General features: G+C 33.4%; 2 protein-coding genes across 4 annotated transcripts; both read right to left on the bottom strand.

Moving 5' to 3' along the window:
* Positions 1 to 1,416: 1,416 nt before the first annotated feature.
* Positions 1,417 to 8,560, bottom strand: LOC100792072 (protein PIN-LIKES 7). Of its 3 annotated transcripts, none has more exons than XM_014775542.3 (11): positions 8,417 to 8,560; positions 5,820 to 6,017; positions 5,557 to 5,636; positions 4,000 to 4,124; positions 3,656 to 3,777; positions 3,353 to 3,565; positions 2,851 to 2,967; positions 2,618 to 2,718; positions 2,473 to 2,525; positions 2,214 to 2,399; positions 1,417 to 2,118 (listed from the first exon to the last, which is right to left on the bottom strand). In XM_014775542.3, the coding sequence occupies exons 2-11, from the start codon at positions 5,955 to 5,957 to the stop codon at positions 1,994 to 1,996; spliced, it is 1,260 nt and encodes a 419-aa protein (XP_014631028.1). In that variant the 5' UTR covers positions 5,958 to 6,017; positions 8,417 to 8,560; the 3' UTR covers positions 1,417 to 1,993. The 3 variants fall into 3 exon arrangements, with proteins under 3 accessions (XP_014631028.1, XP_006573516.1, XP_014631022.1); XM_006573453.3 differs by having other exon boundaries at positions 5,820 to 6,020; positions 8,417 to 8,519; XM_014775536.2 differs by having other exon boundaries at positions 5,820 to 6,061; positions 8,417 to 8,513.
* A 3,393-nt stretch (positions 8,561 to 11,953) lies between these two features.
* LOC100791540 (uncharacterized) lies at positions 11,954 to 21,469 on the bottom strand. Its single transcript, XM_003517078.5, has 6 exons — positions 21,209 to 21,469; positions 19,884 to 20,001; positions 19,487 to 19,586; positions 18,776 to 18,862; positions 12,359 to 12,482; positions 11,954 to 12,184 (listed from the first exon to the last, which is right to left on the bottom strand). The coding sequence occupies exons 1-6, from the start codon at positions 21,267 to 21,269 to the stop codon at positions 12,144 to 12,146; spliced, it is 531 nt and encodes a 176-aa protein (XP_003517126.1). The 5' UTR covers positions 21,270 to 21,469; the 3' UTR covers positions 11,954 to 12,143.
* Between the last annotated feature and the right edge of the window lie 1,262 nt (positions 21,470 to 22,731).

Here is a 22,731-nt window from a genome sequence, read left to right as displayed (position 1 = left end):
TTACCATTTTTAATATTTTTATCTATTGGAATATTAAACAGTAGTTAAAGTGATTGTTTTAACCAAATAATTAATTAAAAATATTAATTTATCATTTTGAAGTTTTTAAAAATACATATATATTATTAGCATTTTGACTTAATTATACTCTTGATATTTTTTTATTTGTAGTAAATAGTAATATATCGAATTTAGAATAACTCGTATCACACCAACTAATTATACTCTTGATGATATATTCAAAGTATAACTAATTTTAGTTAACTAATTTGTAATGTTAATTAACTTTCTTTGTTTTAGAACTATTTTTTTATATATATTAGATGAATTTGTTTTTTATTTATTTTCTTCTAACTAAAATCACTAAAGTGTTATTTTTCATCCAATTATTTGAGAATTTGTTATAGATTTGAGAAATAAATTAATTTTAAAAGTTTAAAAATAAAAAATATGAGTTAGCACTAACAATGCAAAGTTTTTTTTTTCACCAACATTTAATTTAAAACTACTATAATAAGTTTATTGATTTTTATAATAATAATTTTAAAAATTATATTAATAATGATTTCTAAGAAAACTTATAATAATTGTTAACCATTTTCATATTTTATTTAAATTCTTTTGTAATTCCTTCTAAATATGTCTTTAAGAATGAAAGCTTCTAATTTCATTGACTATAAAAAATATTTTTTTGCAGCATAATTAAGGCATTTCATTCATAAAAGACTGGTAAATACAACAAGAAAGGATTAGCGATAATCTTTGAGTCTAATAACATAATTTGTTGCTCCCCTTACAAGCAAGTGTACGTCCAACATTATTTGTCTGTCTCTTTACAAATTCTATCCTAAAAAAGTTTTTTTTTTACCAGTACTGTAAAAAGTTATTGAATAATACAAATTTGATAAGACTAGTTTATGAAATACAACTGGAAGAATTGAACTAAAAAATGAATAAAGATGCAAAGAGTGATTTTTTTTTATTTTCACAATAATTATTTTAACTTTTTCATTAATAATGACTTCTAATTGATTGCCATTATATTTTTTTGCATTGGTAATGTATAAAAATTAAAATCATAAAAAATAAAAAAATGAAATATTGAAAAAAAATGTGAACTTAGTAATTTAAATTAAAAAATAACAAGAAATTCAATAAATTACTATCCCATATGAAACTTCCTGAAAAAAGTGAAAAGGCACTTATTTTAATAAATATATCAACAAAATTCTTAAAATACATTTTAAAAACTTATAATAATTATAAATCATTTTGATAATTTTATGTAAATTCTATTGTAATTCTTTCTAAATATCTCCTTAAGAATGAAAGCTTCTAATTTCATTGACTTTTTTTTGTGTGTGTGTGAATACAATGATCGCATTAAAATTTGAATTTCAGATTTCATATATATTACCTCAAACCCAACCATTCTCATTGACAATAAAAATTTATTAAACAACATAAATTCGGTAAGACTAGTTTCTGAAATAGAATTGGAAGAATTGAACTAAAAAATGAATAAAAATACAAAGAATCAAAATGGAAAAAATGGCTATAAATAGACTCTTTGTTTTGGTTTCCAATGGAGAACTACATAAAACACAAACTTTTTTCAGTACCTAAAATATTACTTGTCGTTGTAGGAGGTGACGGAAAAGGAAGACATGCATGGGTGAAATGAAGAAAAATACGTACATGTTGCTAGATACTTAATTTCTGAATGGCAGTGTCTTGTGTTGGGGACAAGAAAGCCAATAATCACTTCAGTCTCCTAACTTATTTGTTGTGTGGCATGGGTTGATATGACAGCACGCATTGCCAAAATTTCACTCAATCGTAAACATACCATTCTAGCTTCTTTCATTATATGTCCTTGAATAGAACAAAAGTGGTGAAAGAAAATTGTTGTATGACATTGTCAGTCACACAACCATTATATATGGTTCTGTATAGAAGAGTTTAGCCAGTGAAATCAGAAACTAAAGACGCCTTAAGATAATAGCCACAAGAGGAATGTTGACCAGGCAGTGAGTGCTATGGCTGCAGCAGTATATGTCCACAAGAGAATAACTGAACACTCTTCATTTCCTACTTCAAACAGCTGAGCCACGGTACCTGCATAATAATATCATTAAATTTTGACAATAAGGAATCTATGGCTAATGAAATATCAAGTGAATGGGAAATATGGAATGGATTGTATCACTTACTAATATTCATAGCTGGTGGCATGGCATACTGCATAACCAGCACATATTGGAATAAAGGATCAACAGGGAGTAAGCCCAAATTTGCTGCTGCTCTTACAATAAACAATCCAATAACAGGTAGTAAGAAAAGTCGAGCTATGATGATGCTAGTGAGGGTCAACGGTTTGACACTTGATGATTTCAAGCCTGCAATTTCATGAAAAAGTTAGCTAAGCCCACGAAATTGGTAAAAAAAAATAGCCGCTAGGATTTTAGATACCTTGAGTGAGGTTACCACCAAGCAAAAGGGTGATGCAAGGAATGGTCCCATTCCTGCAAAGCAATGAGTTCAATCAGATAACTGTGTGGTTGGAAAAGAAATAGACACTGGAGAACAATTTGGTTTCATGAGCAAAGATGCATACCCAAGCAACTGAAGAGAGTCTTGGATGACTCGCAGTGGAGCATTGTCTCCTATTATTAGGTTCCTTAGCCATGCAACCGCACCAAAGAGGAAACCAAAAAACTGATCATGGAATATGGAAGTAGATGAATGTCAAATTGCATTGATGTAGTACAAACTAGAGATTAAAAACCAAGAAACAAATCTAGCAAAGAAAACAGAAAGGAAAGCAGAAAAAAAAAAAAAAAAACTCACTGTTGCAATTGCCGGTGGTGACACTAATTCTGCCAGAAGATGGCTCATAACTTCTACCATTCTATGCCAAGATGATTCTGTCTTTTTCGATACATTGGACTGATCTTGGTCTACAATCTAAAAATTCACATCCCTTTTAGTAACTAGTTGTAGTTGAGAATGTTTGATATATTAGGGGCTATATGCATGCTTTGAGCAGGTGAAAAATAAGAATACCTATATATATATATATATATATATATATATATATATATATATATATATATATATATATATATATATAATGGGATAGGATTATACTTATTATTGTTAATTTCTTACATTGTTAACTGTGTGAATAATCACTTTCATATGGATAAATTTTGATGGGGTGAAGGGTAAATGAGCAGCACTTCATTAAACTAACACGCCAACACCGAGTAAATGCATACTAATTTTAATTTTGAAAACCTTCCTACTGAAACAAGTATAGCCATAGTGTAGTGGGTTGTCAAGGTCTTACAATTTGGTTTTCAGTGTCACCAATATAAGTCGATGTCGGCACTTCTATTGTTGTGTCTTCACTGTCATTATCCTTGAGAAGGTGAGTTTCAGCATTAGCATCAAAATCTTTGTTGGGAACCTTTACAATCTCAGCAGCCTCGAGTGCCTTAAATTTCAAAGATCTGCTTTTTACCGTCTGGTATGTGTAGGTCCAAATGAAGATGCCACCAAGCTACAATTAACAAAACAAGCGAGTTAATAAGATAATCTACACAATAGTATGCTATAAGCTAATATTTTAAATGTAAATAGGATGTCTTACGGCCATAGAGAAAGATGCATAAGAGAGTGCATTATTGCGGCAAATATCACGTGCACCAAATGGGCCTCCTTTCTCATCACAGATAGCAGGGATGATTACAATAGGAAGGTTACCCATATTTCCTGATCAAAGAAGCATTCATGAAATAAGTACATTTTTAGATGAAGGTTTTGCTAATAAAATTAAGACACGGATTGGTAGGAGTGAAAATTGAAGGAATGGATGGGGATGGTGGCATAAATTTTACAATGTATTAAGATTTAAGGCATGCATGATGCATCCATTCCTTCAAATTTTACTCTTGTTGAGCATACTAAGTAACTATAACTTTGATGCTATGCTACCTGATGAACATGCAGCAATAATAAGACCTTCCACTTTCAAATTAGGCTTCAGTAATTTTACAAGTATCCATCCTATAATCCCTCCAATTAAGAAGGTAAGTCCAACATTAACAGGCATAAACCACCTGCATAGATGGGTCAACATGATATGGTTTAGCACAATCAATTAATACAAAAGAACGCCCTACTTTTACTCTACTTTCAATCAACTAACATGCATTAATTATCCATCACTACTATCAATGACAAAATATATCAAAGTCAAAGTCTGTGCATTGTGTGTAATAATTAATGACGCTTATAGCTCTGTACTCTGCAGTGCCAATGAGTGAGATATCTTAACTCCTTACCTGTCCCCTAATTAAAAAGGGACACTTGTTTAATATCACTCTCCACTGATTGTAATTTTTTTACTCGTATCACATTTTAAACATTTTAATAGGAGTGACAGGTAATGAAACGGTATGTGTGATTTTATTCCGATCATTAATTAGGTGAACCACAGGTATTAACTCAGCTTGTTTGTCCAAAATTATGCTACTATGTCTAAAGCCATAACGAGCTTTTATTTAGATATGTAGCTGTAGCTACCCACATTAATTAACGATTTAATTTTGTGCAATAGCTCTTAATCCTTAGGATAACAAATGTGATCAAACACAAAGCTTAAAGTTCATTCTTAATTCCGCCTCAATAAGGATGCTCATGTAAGTGTATAATCTGGCTTTGTTTCGATTGACATGTGTTCGGTAACCTTTTATTTTTGTTAGCTTTTTTTAGGCTTTTTATGAAGAAAAACAGTTCAAAAAATAATACATATTAAAAACAAAGATGGTATACTTAAGAAACCTTTTTTGCGTATAGCGAATACAAAATCCACATGTTTATGTATTAGTGGACAAATATTGAATTAAAAAATAAAAATAAAAACTTTAATGGAAATCAAAAGTTGTTGGCTTTATATGCAAAATTTGTGCGACATGAATTGGCACTATTAGCTTTTCGTTTGACACATATCCTTTGTGGATACTGGATAGATGCCGAATCGAACAAGTTATAAATACTTTTCTATTCAATAAGACTAGCACTGCTATTTAGCACAAATAGCACTGAGGCGAAATAAACGAATGCATCAATGCAAACACGGTCACAAAAAATGAGTGAGATGTTTAGGACAAAGTTGGTCATTATAGTTATTGAAATTGAGATTCACTGTTACTTCAGTAATTTGTTTCATTAAGTCTTTAAACTTAATTATTTACTATCATTTTAATCCTTAAACATACACTAATATTATCACTTAAGTCATATTATATGTAACTTTTGACTAAAGCAAGTGACAATTACAATCTCGAAAACTTTTTTAGGATTTTGTTAATTCTAGAGATTAGTCACAACAAATCATAATTTCAGAGACTAAACTCAATATTTAACGTCAAATAAGTTTTGATGGAAAACATATAGTTCTTGCTTGTTTGATGAAAATTGTTTCGTCCTAGTTAGCATTTTTCTAAAAATGACACAAAAATTTGGAGTGGAAAACAAATCCATGCGTACCATGATATCATATCATCAAGTGAAACACTCTTGGCGAAACTGGAAAATACAAGTGAAGGAGTGAATATAAGGAAGACAATCTGCAAAACAGGCAAACCAAAACACAAAAAAAAAAAGGTTACTATATATTGTTTGATTAGAATCATGCAGAGTTTGTGCTGCATTTGTTGTCTATTCAAAGGAATAAATGGAGGAGCAATGAACAGGTGTTTATTCATTAATCATTATATTTATATATGTTTAATATAGCATGCATCTCTTACCTTGTTCAAGGCTTTCCGAATGTCTGGTGAAAGAAGATTATCGAAATACTGAGTTGCCATCAAAGCTCCTAATGCACTGATAAGTAGGACTTGAATAACTGGCAAAGAAGCCACCTCCAATAGTTCCAGAAAACCCATCTTTAACTTCCTTTGTTTTTCTCGTGTTGATCTACTTCTTCTGTTTGCCGCTTAATATTACTTCTGGACATGAAAACCCATTTTTATTAACTTTTTCCTCCCCCCTATAGGATGAGTTAACATGAAAGAACAGCGATGAATCATTAGAATCCAAAACCAGACAAAAAAATGTGACGAAGTGGGACAGTAACCAATTAATGATTAACAAGTGTTGTTAAGTGGGGACAGACCGCAATTTCAAGTACCAATCACTGAGTCTGAGTGTCCAATTCAGTATATAACTTGTTAACATGGTATATGTATCTAATTTTCGGGCAAAGCCAAATACTATTCATGACCAGCACATTGAACTCATCAACGTGCATGTGTTACTATATGCATATGTAATGTCATTGCTTAGTTGCACCACTCCCTTTATGACTATGTAAATGTAGATTGCGGAGTGCATGAAGCTTTGATTCCTAATCCAACAAGATCTCTTAAATTATTGACAACCAAACAAACATTTATATCGTTCAGATTTGTCATCAAAACTGGAAAAGATTATAAGCGTTACACAAGAGAAAACTGTTGTCTAGCGTGATTCTTGAAAGTTTGAAACTAGACACTGAAGATAATTCTAGAGTTTCTTCAACCGAGTTCAACGTTTTGTGTACCTAATTTTTTGGAATATATGGATGAAAGAAAAAGAGAAATAGAGCAAAAAAGTAAACAATAAATATGATAAAAATAAAGTAAAATAAATAAATAAATATAATAATATGTGGTGCAAACTACATCTAAAAACAACAAATCCATTATTTAGAAACAACTGATGAAACTTTTGTTTGAACGAAGATTTTATTTATTTTTTAGAAGCTCACTATTCAGGTATCTACATAGTTGTAGTTGTAAAGTTGTACTATAATTGTATTATTAAAAGAGGAGGTTTCGTAAATACTTCGACTTTTGGTTTAGGCTGCTATGAATCAGAATAAAAAAAAGATTTGGCTGCTAACCTGCTGTATTATCGTATTCATATTGGCAACCTCTTAATTTCCATATCGTTCTGTGGCCTCATCAAGGTTTTTCAGTAAAAATTCTATTTTGATTAGTGGATAATTAATTCAGACCGTAGATTATTTGGAGTACTACATCATTAGTGTGCACATCCTTTTCAGCTATACAATTAAAATTTTAATTTTGAATAATTTATTTAATTAAATTATATTTTGATTATATAATTAGTTTATTGAAAAATAATTATTATTTAAACTGAACGAGCATTTTTATAAAATAATGTTTTAATAAATATTAAAACATACTAATTTGGTACTTAATTATGAAAATTATAAATTTATAGACTGACCAAATGAAAATAATTAAATTTATTATTTCAGTTCAAACATCATGTCAAGTTGATATGGATAATGCAATCTGATACGCTTGTTCACATGGTGTTTGTCTCTTACAATAACAGTACTCCCATAATTGATGTCATTTATAAATCAACCTCTAAAGACTAAAACCAGCAAAGAGAAGAGAGATAATAAACTAAGAGAAAAAGTCACACGCATGATAAGAAAGAAAAATATAAAAATAAGATATATATATATATATATATATATAATTATTATTTATTTTCTCTGATCTATCTTTCTGTTTATCTCTTGTATATAAGTTTCCCCATTTTCATTAGGCAAACAAAAACTTTATTACAATTTAGGAAAAATATTAAAACTTTATTTCGTAGATATATACATGGACAAAATTTAGAATTAATTTTTTGTATTTTTAATGTTGTCTTTTAACCAGAGTTAGAGTTTTAATTATTTCAATGATCAGCTAATTAATAATAATTTGCATAAAATATCGATATAAATTAGCAAAATGAAACTTCAACTCAAATCTAAATGAAGAAAAACACTAGAAATACCTAAGAAATTGAATCTAAATTTTATACTGTATGCACATACATTTGTATGTATTGATATAGGTAGAGCTAATTAACAAGCATGTCCCGGCTCACCAATGAAAATGGTTGCCAAGAAAAGTGACAAAATGCAAACACAGAAGAAGCACATTCTAATTAAGTGGGTCAGCCTCCAGAAATTTAGAATATCTCAGCAGCCAAAAACTTTCTCAGGAAACAAATTATCTTTTAATTTTATATATGATTATAAAAATCATCTGAAAAAAAAAAACGTAGAAGCCTTTTTATTGACGCATGTTAAATGTTTGTTTTGTCAGAATATTATCAAAGTAATTCAAACTTATGATTCTCTCTTTCCTCTTTCTTTCTTAACTATGAGACCAATCTTATAACTCTCTTGTTAATATCTACATTTGAAATGAAAAATTATGCTTTCTGAATCGAAGTGTAGTATATATATATATATATATATATGAATGATGAGAGAGAATAGATATATAATGCTAATGCATATGCATATACGTGAAGAGAGGGGGACTAATGAAACCTGGGAATGAAAGGCTCTGATGAGTACACGATATATATTCGCCTCAGAGGATTGAGTTAATACAATACATGCCTTGTCTTCGATCCACACACATACATACATATATATATATATATATATTGACAGAGAGACAGAGAGATTGTTCTTTCTCTCCTCCAACTTTGACCAAAGCCAACGAGTCATCAATTAATTAATAAGCTCAATATAAGCAAATATCAGGACCAAGTTAAATTTAATACTACATATTTATGTTCATGTTCCCCTTTATTTTGGATATGTTAAAAGAATCTACACTAACGTAAATAGAAGCATTGATAATTTATTAATTATTTTAAAAATTCACAAAATATAACAGTTACCTTTTATTGTATAAGAAAAAAGAGTTATATTCAAATATCTCCAAACGTTCTCACCTGTGATAATTCAAATAACCACTAAATCAGCCTATTAATTAGACTTATAAAGGCTTGTGAAAGACACTTGCTATTGCTACATTCCTAACTTGAACAAAAGGAACAAGTAGAATTATTATTATTATTATTATTATTATTATTATTATTATTATTATTATTATTATTATTATTATTATTATTATTATTATTATTATGTCAAAGACAATGTCATTTCATTTATAATTCATAATTTATACGATATATATGACTTCATATGATATGCTCGTTTTTCTTTATAACGAAAATCATTAATTATCAAAATAAAATAGTTATAAATTCGTTTAACATTAATTGTCCTACAGACAAATCATATTGAATTGTCAGACCTTTTCATGCAATTCGACAACACTTTGAACAGCTAATCTTAATCATGTTGCATTTCCCTTGCTATATATTAATTTTGGGGCGTTAATTATAGATTTTTTACGTTAAAAAAGGGTACCGGGGGAGTACACCATAAAATGATTGTAGATGAACTTGCACAAATGACTATCCCTTACTCTGATAGAGCTGTTTGGGTGGAATACCAACGTAAGTACGTAACGTAGCTATTTAAGAAATACAAAAAATACTACTGGGAAGCGCAACTTCAGGTGAGAATCACAACATTCAGCTGCCATTATATTCAATCTCAAGCTCATCACAACACCTAGGAGTACTTGCAAATTGGAGGGGATAGATAGATTGAATTGAAAATAATTACATTAGGCAGAAGAAAATTGACAATTAATAAAAACAAGCTTATTACTAGTTGATATTAAAAAAAAAGAATGAATTTAATGTCTATATATTATCAGGATAAAACAAGATTATTTAATTATAAATTATCGTTTAAATTATTTTAATTAAAATAATTATTTTAAAAGTTAATATACATTCTGATTGAATAATTATATAAAAAATTTTATACTTGTCAATATATATAATTCTTTTTTCTCTAAAAGAAATTTAATTTATTAAAAAAATAGAAAGCAAAAATAAGATACAAACACAATACAATTAAGAGTATAAGCACACCCGACCAAAAGTATAATTAAACTTTTTTGTATTATAGAATTCCAACTCAAATTGAGAAGGAAGAGTTTAATATCAAGTGGGTGACTAACAGCGTATACGAACAAGACAGAATTTGTGAGTTCTGCATTCAATGAATTAGAGTGTATATTAACTAATTAACGCGTACTTAATGAAAAATTGAAAAAAGACAACTGTTGGGAAGTTTTTCTAGTCAAAATATTTTATTTGAGAAATTAATATCTTACCATAATAATATTCCCAGAGATGCTCTGATCAAAAATAAAAATAATAAACAACAAATTGTTACTCGAACTGAGAGTAGAAAGAGTTTAATATCAAGTGGGTGACTGATAATTTGTTGTCTTTAATATTTTTTAAGGATAAATGTTAGCTTTTTTTATATCAAATGTTAATTGTTTATTAATTTGTTGTTATATTTAATATTAATTGAAGAAAATTAAGCATTAGGTAAATATAATTTAAATAGTTGGTTAATTAGAAGAAAATTGATATTGATCTCATTTTATTTAATTTGAGTTTAGAATATATATATATACATGAGAAAAGATACACAGTGTTGTCATGAGAGTATAATATCACCACAGAAAGGAATATAAGCTGACTTGGTCCACATGGATTCAATCCTTGTTGATTTGCAAATAAGTAGTGATACATAGATATTCCTTAATTTTAAATATCACACCAATATTTCTTATTTATTTTTATCTTTTTCTTTATGTTATATCATAAACTCTGTTATACTTATATATTTTTTTTCTCTCACCAAGTGTTGAAATCATTGAATCATGAACCAATGTCAACGGCCACCAATATTTACTCAAAATAATTATAGGAAAGAAAGGCCAATCCCAAAGCAACCCCATTTCTTGAGTTTTGTTGTCTATTGGTTTGGAGATTAATGGTGACAGATACACTGCAAGCTGCCAAACGATTAAAAAAGAAAAAAATTGAGTCCAAAATCATGGAAGTGTTATGTTTCTCATTGGCTGTTGGTGATGCTGCGCAGCTAACAATTGCTGACTTGGACTGTGATTGTATCTAAAACCGTCGAAAATTTCCTTGTATATGCTTTGCAGGACATTATTAGCGTGGTGGTAACATGTCTATTTACTACATTTTTATTTTATCATTATTTAAGTCTTTCTATAAATAAAAGGGAAAATCGTTCTTCTAAGTTTTTTTTTATACATCATGTCTAATATTTTAAAAATAAAAAAAAACAAAGAAATATAGTGTTCATTTGTTATGCATGTTCATATAATAAAAATATTAACAATTATACTAACATAATTAGACTGACATAATATATCTGATAATATGTCAAAGAAACAAACACTATATTTAATAAATCTTTTACAAACATCAAATTTATGAAAAAAAATCATTAATTACTGAATGTAACTTAAGTAATAAAACAAAGCAAAAAGTGAAGATCATTATAAAAATACATAATTTGTTTTAAATATTTTTATTACTGTATTATAATAATTAAATATTCTTATTTTTAATTATGTCTTTCAGTTTATTTAATATTTTGCATATAACATATGAAGTATAAAAAGTAAAACTAAATAATTATTACTTTGAATTAAGGTCAAAATTGGAAAGTTAAAAATACTAGTTTTGATAATGTCAAAATTAAATAATTGGTATTTTTTCTTAAAAGGAATGGTGTTTTTTTAGGTTTCATTATTTTTCATTGTAGCAAAAGTTTCTTATACATAATAATTTCACGGGCTTTTTTTTTTTTTTGGGGGGGGGGGGGGGGGGGGTCCACCGTGTTATTGCTATTGATGTAAAATTATTATTAACTTTGTCAATAATTAACGTCCAAAAAACAAAAACTGATGAATCATCTTTAGTAAAATTTCTCTAACCAACATTTTTTTTTATTAATAAGGCTTAAACCTAAAAACTTAAGAAAATCTAAGTCTAATTTTACTTGGAACAATGGCATATTAATCTAAATAATTGGGATTGTATTTGAATATTAAAAAAATTAACACGTATCCGCCCTCAATATTATTAATGTTATAAGAAAAAGATGGACAGTAAATTAAATGAATTATTGGTATAACTTGTCAATGTAACAAATTGTCTATTTAACGGAGACTTGTTCAGCAACAGAACATAATCTACGTTTGCTGGAACCAACTTGTGTCAAGTACATACATTAATAGATTCAATGATGCAAAAGCAATTTGTTACGTCAACTTGGAGTAAATGACAACAGCTTTTTATTTGTTGACTTCGATTTCACTTTCATCGCTGATTGGTACTGTCATTATATGAGAAGCAAAAGCAAGTGAGAACTCTTGTTTATTGTAAGAAATGGGAATTGTAAATCAAGAACATATAATTATACATAAATAATAAATATTAAAAGAGATGATAATTTTGTAAGCACAAGACTTATTTAAGTGATCATAATTCATGTGATTACTAAACTTACTTTCAATTTCCTCTGAGTTCACGGCAATTTCATTTGAGTCTTCATCTGGCCGCAACTGTGCAGAAACACCATCTATGGCAGAGTTCAACTGCGCTATTTTCTCAGTTAGCACCTCGCGAGTCCTCTATATTTTCATCACAGCAGAAGATAACATGAATTTCATCATATTGCATAGTGAATATAAAAACTACCCTTTACTCATGGCGTATGAAAAAATAAAAAAAAAATCTAAATTCAAAAAGGACAAATGTTAATCAGTCCCCTTAAGACATCAGTTAAAGAACTAAAAGAAAAAAAATTCATTGGAATGTACAAAATTGTTCTACTAATGATTTTTTTTACACTCTCTCATGATTTCTACAATAAATACTTTATCCTCAAAATCAAACGCAACTGCCACAAGTTCCTCAAATTCTAATTATGTACCACATCACTCTTTCTAAACAAAATTAAAATTGACTTCACATAAGTTCATAACATGGGCTTAAAGTATGAGTCACTTTCTTCCCTGAAAGATGTCCCCCCTTTTCCTGATGCGGAAATGGAATTTGGAAATAACAGAATTGGTGGGAAAGTGCTCTGCGTCATGGATGTTCCCTCTTGTGCCTACACGAAGTCGTTATAGCGGGTAGGCACCTTAACGGTCCCGTGGGTCTGCTGCTAGTGGCTAAGTTAGTGCTGCTATCATCTCCCCGCAGTGGAAGAACAACCTTGTCCACAAGGTTGTAAGATTGCCATAAAGAATCGCAGTCTTCCCACGATGTGTCCTCTGGGGCCAATCCCTTCCACTGGACCAAAACGAGTTTGGTTGGGGGAGAAACGGAGATGTCCCACTTCCATTCCAGAAAAGAGAAAGGTTCGATGATGGGTGGTTGTTTGTGTTTGAATGCGGAAAGCTAGTCGGGGATCCTGGCAGAGGCCCATGGTGGGGCTTCAGTAGAGAAACATGAAAGACAGGGTGTATCTTAGAAGAGGAAGGTAATGCCAACCGGTAAGCCACCAAGCCAATTAGCTCCTGTATCTGGAAGGGGCCAAAAAAACGAGTTGACAGCTTGGTGAAGGTTGGTGCAAAGGAAGTTTGTCGATACAACTGTAGCTTAACATACACCTAATCATTGACAGAAAATTGAACATCCCAGCAGTGACTATCAGCTGCCATCTTCATTGCATTTTGAGTTTTATGTAATCATCTTTGTAATTTAGTATGGATTGCTGCCCAAGTTGCCATCAACGAGTCAACTGCTTCAACCGAAGTTGAACCCTGCAAATATTGGGGGATAGATGGGGGAGGTTTGCCATAGATAACCTCAAATGGTGAAAGGCCAGTGCTGGAGTGAACGGACGTGTTGTACGATCATTTCACCAGTGTGAGGAATTTGAACCAATTGGAGGACCGGTTATGCACAAAGGCACAGAGGTATTGCTCGAGAACTCTATTCAAAACCTCAGTTTGGCCGTCGAATTGAGGATGGTATGTTGTGCACATTTGGAGCTTGGTGCCGCTTAACTGGAAGAGTTCCCGCCAAAAGGCACTGATGAAGAGGGCATCTCTATTGGAAACGATACTTCGTGGAAAGCCATGAAGTTTACAAACTAAATCCATGAAGAGCAAGGCAACCTTGTAAGCTGTATAGTGGGGATGTAAGGCGCCTAAATGGGTCCCCTAGGAGTATCTGTCGACAAGCACAAGAATGGTGGTGTAACCCTGCAAAGAGGGAAGCCCGGTGATTTAGTTTAAAGAAAGATCATCCTAGATCGCCGTCGGGACTGGTAGATAGAGCAGACCTGCGAGATTCCAAGTTTCATACTTGGTCTGTTGGCAGGTTGGGCATTGGGTCACGTACCGGTGAACGTCGTTATGCATATGCGGCCACCGGAAATTCTCCTGTAAACAATGAAGGGTCTTGGCAACCCCTGTGTGACCTCCTAGTGATGTTTTGTGGAATTTTTCCAGCAGTGTGGGGATAAATGCATTGCCAGCCAGCTGCCAAAGCTTACCCTGATAAAGAATGAAATCGCAATGGATGCTGAAGTCAGGATGAGCTTCTGGATTTTGCAGGATTTGTCGGCACAAGCCGACATAAGCATCATTAGCAGTTAATGAGTGGTGAAGCCAATCCATGAAAATGAAATGGGGCAAGGATAACACGAAGAGTTGGCTGACCTCCGTGGTCGGTATCCGAGACTGGGCATCAGCAACAACATTGCATGGTCCTGACTTATATTTGATTGTATAGTCATAACCAAGAAGTTTAGATAGATAAGTTTGCTACTCTAGGGTCTAAATAACCCGCGACATAAGATCCTTCAAGCTTCGGTGATCGGTCAGAATTACAAAAAGGTGGTCCAAGAGGTACTAGCGCCATTTCCAAACTGCTGATGTGATAGCGTGAAGCTCCCAGACATACGTGGACGCTCGTTGGAGACGAGGACAAAATACCTTACTGTAATAAGCAAGATGGTGGGACTGCTGAATAAGGACGGCTCCCATGGCTGTACCTGAAGCGTCGGCCTCCACCGTAAATGGTATCATAAAATCCGGTGTGGCCAATATCGAAGCTTTTGTCATGGCTCTCTTCAGTTGGTCAAAAGCACACTAGGCTTCTGCGGACCAGGAAAATTGATCTTTCCAAAGGAGCTGAGTTAGAGGTTCTGCAATGGCGGCATATCTCCGAACAAATTTCCGCTAGAATCTGATGAGGCCCAGGAAACCTCTTAAGGACATCTGGGATGAAGGTGCAGGCCAATTGATCATAGCCTCTATTTTGTCTGGGTCTGGTGCTACACTGTTAGCCGAAACAATATGGCTCAGGTATTGAAGCTGGTTTTGTGCGAAGATGCACTTAGACCGGCGCAAGAGAAATTGACCCCAAGATAGCGAAGAGAGGACAGATTCCAAGTGTTCCACGTGTGCTGAAAGGGTAGGACTGTATACCAATATGTCATCAAGAAAACGACAGCAAATTTGCACAGAAATGGACAGAAAGCATCGTTCATAGTTGCCTAGAAAGTCGATGGAGCATTGCACAAGCCGAATGGCATGACTTTGAATTCTTAGTGGTCGTGGTGGGTTTGAAACGCCGTTTTAGGAATGTCTTCCTCCGTCATTCGAATCTGGTGAAATCCTTGACACAGATCGAGCTTAGAAAACCACGACGCGTGACCCAATTTATCCAACAGCTCGTCGATGGTGGGCATCAAAAAACAGTCTTTGACTGTGATGGCATTTAAGGCCCTGTAATCAATACAATAACGCCAGCTTCCATCCATTGTTTTGACAAACAGTACCGGAGATGAGAAAGGAATGTGGCTTGGTTGGATAAGACCAACGTTGAGCATCGTAGCCACCTGTTTCTCCAGCTCCATCTTCTGGTAATAAGGGTATTTGTATGCAAGGTTGTCAAACTCGTAATTCTACGTAAACTTGTGGAGGCCCCATAAACTCGACTCGTAGAATCGACTCGTAAACCCATAAGAGTTTACTAAAATATATTAATATTCCTATATAAAAATCATAACTAAATATTTCAACCCTGAAATAAATCAAAATAACAAACTTTAACTATAATTCAATAAACTAATATAGTCCACACCCAATTAAACAAAAATTCATACAATACCAAACATAAGTTCTTAAAATAAAAACATTTAAAAAACATAGAAATAGTTCAAATGTTCATCAATCTTTTAATTAAATCATCTCCAATATCACCACCACCACCACTATCATCTTCATCTCCATCATCTTTAAGCTCTTCTGAGTTTACTTCGAGTTTGGTTCATTCTACCGAGTTTACTCCGAGTTTGGTCTGATTCTACCGACTTTACTCCGATTCTACCACAAAACGATTTTGTGTGCGATTCAACTCATTAGGAGTGTACAAATTCGTAAAATCGTACAATTTTACGATTTAAAACTAGAGTTTGATAACCATGTCTGTATGGTTTGACGTTCATTGGAGGTGAGTTGGGAAATAGGTGAACATGATGGGTGATAGCAAAAATGGGTGGGAGCTGGTGCGGTTCTGCGAAGATGCCGACGAAGGTGTCGAGAAGGGAGAGGATGACTGATGGTGTATTCAGAAGTGTTGTGGGTGATTGGGTGGAAGACAGTTGGGCTGGGTTAGGAATGGGTGTTATGTGGTACAAGGCAGAGATGCGTGTGTGCACGAAACATTTAAGTTGTTGGGCTAAGACCTGTGTTGGAGATAGAGGCACATCAACACAGAGCACAATGGGCTGGCCCAAATATGAAAATGTCATATGTAACGTGGAGTAGTCCGTGGTAATGGAGCCCAACAATTTCAACCATTGCACCCCCAGGACAATATCGGCACCACTGAGAAGGTGTGGCCCTGCAATGTAAGGGGTACGCTAAAAGAGACGGTATTGCACCCTAGGGTGCTACCATTACCCACCATGACTTGAAGGGTTTGTGTCGATGTGGATGGAAGGTGGAGGAAACGAGCGACGCGGGATTGGATGAAGTTGTGGGTGCTCCCTCCATCAATCAAGATAACCATGTGATGATAGGCGATGGAGCTATAGAGACGAAATGTCTCTGGAGCCGAGGTCGGTCCCTGCGAAGGCATGGAAACTGATATGTGGAGGGTAGCCTGGGTCTGGGTCAACAGGGGAAAGAGGCTCAGGAGGAGGGCTGGTTAGTAACTGGTCTAGGGTTGGAGGATCCACGTCCGGCTCGACTATAATGAGGTGGAGGCGTGGCTGGCAACGATGGCCGACGACCCACTTCTCATCGCAGTGGTAACAAAGTGCTTTATCTCTGCGAAGGGCCATGTCTTCAGGAAATAATCTCTTGAAGGGTAGTCTGGGTGCTGAAGGACTTGCTGGTAACGGCGGCAAAACTGGAGAGGTTTGAGGTGGTGCCTGGTGTCAAAAATCACGGCGGCGGTCATTTAATTTGTCTTCTTGGAGCTTGGCTAATGTGGCGGCTTGGGGAAGAGATAAAGGTTGGAGAGCCTAGACCTCATGGCATAATTCCAGCAAGAGACCAGACACGAAGCAGCTTAGTAGAAATGGGGGGAGCGAAGCCTACGATCCGTTTTGCGAGGCACTCATATTCAGTGAGATAGTTATTCACCGTTCCTCTCTATTGCAACTTAAACAAGGCGCCCTATGGATCATCGTAGAAGGATGGGGTGAAACGAGATTCCAACGCCTAGAGCATCGCCGGCCACGAGATAAGAAACCTGTTCCAGGACATCCACTAATACCAGCTTAACGTTGCGCCCTCTATGTAGAAGGAGGCCACCGTAAGCCGTTTGTGGTCTGGGATCGCTTGGTAATCAAAAAATTGGGATATCTTAAATATCCACCCCATGGGGTCTTGTCCATCGAATCTCGGTACCTCCAATTTCACGTGAGGACGAGAATGTGGTGGTTGGATGGGTGTGCTAGGTGATTTGGGCGAGGAAGATGAGGGTCACAAGGTGTTCAAGGATGGAGTCAATTTTAGAGTTGAGGGTGGATTGGGCTTGGGAAAGGGTGGCTTGTGTCTGGGTGAGGTTGGTGTGGCTCTAGGTAAGGCAGGTGACCGCCTCCTCGAGGCGGTTAGTGGTGGTTCGACGCGTGTTATGCTTAGGCATGATCGACAGCAGGTCGAACCAGTTGTTACAGCTATCAACTAAGTTGCAGAAAGATAAAGAAATAAGAAAGAGTTTGATAAAGGTAATCAATACCCCTTTCCCTTATTTCATTCACTATTTATAGAAGAACTATGCTTACTACATCAATAACAGAATTGCTATAATCTGTTGTAACAGAAATGGAATTTGGAAATAACAGAATTGGTGGGAAAGTGCTCTGCATCATGGCTGTTCCCTCTTGTGCCTACACGAAGTCATTATAGTGGGTGGGCACCTTAACAGTCCTCATGGGTCTGCTGCTAGTGGCTAAGTTAGTGCTGCTATCAGATTTACCCTTACTTCCTGCACAATACAATTTTCTTTGTGTACAATGATGGCAATGAGAACCGAATCTAAGTCCTCATGCATCTACTCCAACTCCCCACCACTAGGCTGACCCTAGTGAATTAGATTTTACTTAACAATCTATTTACATTAACAATGAATTTAGCTTATTATATTGTTCTTTTTATATGTAATTGTGATCATTTTGCAAATATTTACTTATGTGTAAGTATTGTAAATTTTCTGAATTCACTACTCATATTTCGGGTCATTGACTTCAATTGCTGGATAAACTCATTAAGTTATACTAGGCACCAATTTAGGTTATGTTTTCTTTTTCTATGAGGCCTAGGAGGAGGAGGGGGGGGAGTGAATTTCATATACTAAACATAAGCTTAAGTTCTTCCTTTTTCACAAACATTCAGACACTCTCAATGAGCATGGTTCAACTTTCAAGTAAATGGTAACTGCGGGAAAATTTCCTGACCTCCAGTGCTTTTTCTTCATCATACATGAATTTTGGAAGTTTCCTCATTAAGTCTTTACTGTCAGCTCCAGCTAGTGCCCTGCTTATCTGTAAAGTTAATAACATAGAAGTCAAAGATAATCTATTTTCTGACCTTTAAACTCATTATACAATCTTAAAACAACACATAAAAAGCAGTTCCATCCACAAAAAATTGCAGTTCATAAACTTGAAAGAAAAAAGTTTAAAAACTAGTAAATTCATTCATGAAGTTCTTTCTTTTCAAGCATGTGAAAACAAACCCCAGCAGTTGTTGAAAGCCAACATATATGCGTGGTTCCAAAGAGAGCCAACATAAATAGAACCAAGTCAATGCAGATGTGCCACAATAAAAAATGAAGAAATCATATTGAAATTTGATGCATGTGTACATATTACATAATCATGGGAATTATCTAGCAACTTTATAAGAGTAAGGTGATGGACATTAATTAATACAGAAAATGTGTAAGTGACGTGTTTAAGATTAGATTCACATCTGATTTTAATAAAACTAAACTTTGACCAAAGTGAAGTAAAGTATATTCTTCACAAGTTAAGCAGACAATATTCCACAATATGGGTAATGAGTCACCAGTAATTGACTATAAATTGAAGAAACAAGAGACCTTCTTCCCAGTCACATGAAAAGGAAAATGTTTAAAATGGACAAAGTTGCTTCTGCAGACATACCTGAGGTGCATATAGACAACCCAATGCTCCAGCAATTAGTCCTCCCAATACAAAACCACCAACAAAAATACTTCCACTACTTGGTCTTCCACCATCACCACTGTTCTAGCAGAGAGATTAGAAACACAATAAAGTTAACGTAATCCCAAAAGGTATACCAACCTGTTAAAATTATGATTGTGCCAATATTTTAGACAAGCAAATGAGTTAAATATAAGATACAATTGACAATCACAACAATATTTAATTAGAAAACAAAAAATAAAACAAGAACAAGAATAGCTGGAGGGTTATAGCATTCGTTGCTACGCTTATATACCATACAGTTATGTACCCCCCCTCCCCCCCAAATAAACAAAAAAAAAAAAAGATGCACCACAAAGTTAGGTCCTCCTACCCAGCTCGAATAACAAGTGGTTGGTTACTTGTTGCTTTAGCCCTTAAAGAGAAATCTGTAAAGTGTCCGCTGGTGCTGATTTTCAAGAAGCATTTGTCCATCGACATGAATGAGGAACCTGACATTAATCTGAATATAAGATTTCCTGGAAAATCACTAGAAAGGGGGTGTTGGATAAGCTTTAATACATTACCATTCATAATTACAGTAGCAAGAATCAAACAACATTCTTTATTCCTTGAATTTAACACAAGGATGTTTTCATTAAGTTATTTGCCAGTAGTACAGATATAAAAATCCCTAAAACATGGAAAGCGAAAAAGGCCCACACAAATACCTTGCCCAAGCCTGCATCCCCTGACATCAGGTGATCAGAATTGTGTGGCTCCAAAATTACATATTTACATTTACCTCTATACTAACTTCAACTCATATCCACAAAAAGCTAAATAAACCAGACCAAATATATAATTTAATCCTTGAAAGATGTTATTCAAATTGTTGTGGTCCTTGAAGATTTTTGTCTATACAAATAGCCAAATAGGTCATGAAAGTGTTAGCTTGCTAACAAGTTCACTCTACCAATGTAAATAAACTTGCTAACAAGTTCATATCTTTGGGGATCAATTTGTAAAGCCGGAAACTTTTGGAGACAAAAAAAGAAGAAAAAAAAAACACATACACACACAATTACATGACAAGTAACATCTTTAGGGGCCCAAATTATATACTTTTCCCTAAAACAAAAACAGAGAAAAAGAAGGCAGCATGAAGCATGAATGTATCAAGAATCAAGTATCACATCCTCCTCAAAATGAAACCAAGAGAAATATATGTTTGGTATGGTATAGTTGGTCGGAGTGAAAAAATGGCAATGTATATAGGCATACAAAACAATCAAGTTTAGTTCACATTCTCATCTTCCACCTGTTCATTCTCACCCCAACCAAACATAACCTAAAGGAAGTGGATTCTCTTAACGCAATTCAACCAAATGAGTCTAATCAAGCTTCCCCATTATCTAGGAACCAAACACCAAAGTCACACACAACTAAAACAATTCCATTTTTTTTTCGATTTTCATTTGACCCCCAAAAAAAGGATTTTTGGAATATCCGAGAATTACAAATACACAAGCACAAATAAATAAAAGCTGCAAACTTGATATACGGAACGACATCAGAACGGAAAATACAATCTAAGGAACAACAATGAATAGTGCAAAAGAAAAAAAAGGGAAAGATTTTTCACTTTAGAGTGGTACCCTTTTGGGCAATGGCAATGGTGATGGTGATGGTGATGGTGATGGTGATGGAAGTAATCACCTGAGAGAAAGTGGGTCTTGGGATTCTTCGGCGTAGTAATGAAGCTTGATAGAGTAGCCATTTCTACAAAGCGAAGCTGAAACTGAAACTGAAACTGAAACTGTGTGATTTTCTTTCTTCCTCTGTTATTGTTATTTTGCTTCCTCGTAGAAAACGAAGAACAACAGATCCTACTTCTCGTTTTGCGCTTCGATAATATCGCTAGATTTCGTTTTAGTTTCGTTATTAACAAGACCGTTGCGGTGCATTTCACTTGAAGTTGGGCTCGTTACTTTTGGGCATGGCCATAGGATTTTATTTTTTTTCAAAAATATAATTTTGGAATTAATTTAAAATTAATGATTCCAAGAAGAATTAAACATGTATCTTTTATGTTATTAACACAACTTCTAACCAACTGAATTAATCGACCAATTATGTTATAAAATAATTAATATCGTTATATATAATACTAAAATTTCTAATGTATATTTAATGTACATGTAAATTTATATAATAAATTTTGTGATAATTAATTTTTTACATATATAAATTGTAAATATAAATCATAGGTTTAATAAAAATTTACATATATAAAAAAATATCAAATTTATTTATTTATCAATTATTGTAATAAACATCTAAATACATCATTCAATTAAATATCATATTTGTTTAATTTTTAATCACTATAATAAACATCTAAATACATCATTTAATTAAATATCAAATTTATTTAACTATTAATTACTGTAATAAACATCGAAATATAACACTCAGTTAAATATCAAATTTGTTTAATTATCAAATTTTGTAAATAAAATAATGTATAAAAAATATAATTTTAAAAAAAATTCAAAACATACGGATTATTAATAATCTGTATGAATCATACGAATTGTCAATCCGCATGTTTTGAATTTTTTTAATATGTATTTCTTCTTCTTCTGTGACGAAAAACCACCAAACTTCATGTTTGCAAACAGTGGCGAATCCAAGACCCTAAGTCAGTGGGTGTAAATTATAAAAAATAAAATCAGTGGGTTCACTTATATAAATATAGATAAAATAAAATATAAAAATATAAGATTTTGTTTACAAATTTAATTAATTTTAAAAAATGAGGGGGTGCAAGTGCACACCCTCACTCACATGTAGGTCCGCCAGTGTCTGTAAACAATGCGCGTGGATCACCGACCACCGACGACAACAAACACTCACAAGAAGATGCTAACGAAAGCAAGTTACATTAAGAGAGTGTGATTTTATGGGAAAAAAGACACTACAAAAATGAAAAAATTGATGCTATTTGTAATCAAAAATACCCATAAGGACATTTTTGGTATTTTGGAAAACAGTGGGGTGTATCAGTAAAAATGTTGGTGCCCCAAGCAGTTCCCCTACTTGTATCTTTTGCTTTTTTATTTAAATTATATTTCAAATTTTATGTAAACTAAAAAGAAACTCATTTCTTTCCAAAAAAAAAAAACTCATACAATATACAAGGCATTTATCAAGTTATATTAATTGCTATTCTGTCAAAA

Source organism: Glycine max, chromosome 1 (genome assembly GCF_000004515.6).
Source record: "Glycine max cultivar Williams 82 chromosome 1, Glycine_max_v4.0, whole genome shotgun sequence".
NCBI classification, from domain to species: domain Eukaryota; kingdom Viridiplantae; phylum Streptophyta; class Magnoliopsida; order Fabales; family Fabaceae; genus Glycine; species Glycine max.
This window is presented reverse-complemented; position numbering and strand designations above follow the sequence as displayed.

Excerpts from the sequence above, each read along its gene's own strand:
- LOC100791540 (XM_003517078.5), bottom strand. The coding sequence starts at position 21,269 with ATGGCTACTCTATCAAGCTTCATTACTACGCCGAAGAATCCCAAGACC. Across the intron at positions 20,002-21,208 it reads CAAGACCCACTTTCTCTCAG|GTTCCTCATTCATGTCGATG; the intron begins GTGATTACTTCC and ends GATTAATGTCAG. Across the intron at positions 19,587-19,883 it reads CCACTTGTTATTCGAGCTGG|TGGTGATGGTGGAAGACCAA; the intron begins GTAGGAGGACCT and ends CTGCTAGAACAG.
- LOC100792072 (XM_014775542.3), bottom strand. The coding sequence starts at position 5,957 with ATGGGTTTTCTGGAACTATTGGAGGTGGCTTCTTTGCCAGTTATTCAA. Across the intron at positions 2,968-3,352 it reads GTGACACTGAAAACCAAATT|ATTGTAGACCAAGATCAGTC; the intron begins GTAAGACCTTGA and ends GTGAATTTTTAG. Across the intron at positions 2,526-2,617 it reads GACTCTCTTCAGTTGCTTGG|GAATGGGACCATTCCTTGCA; the intron begins GTATGCATCTTT and ends ATTGCTTTGCAG.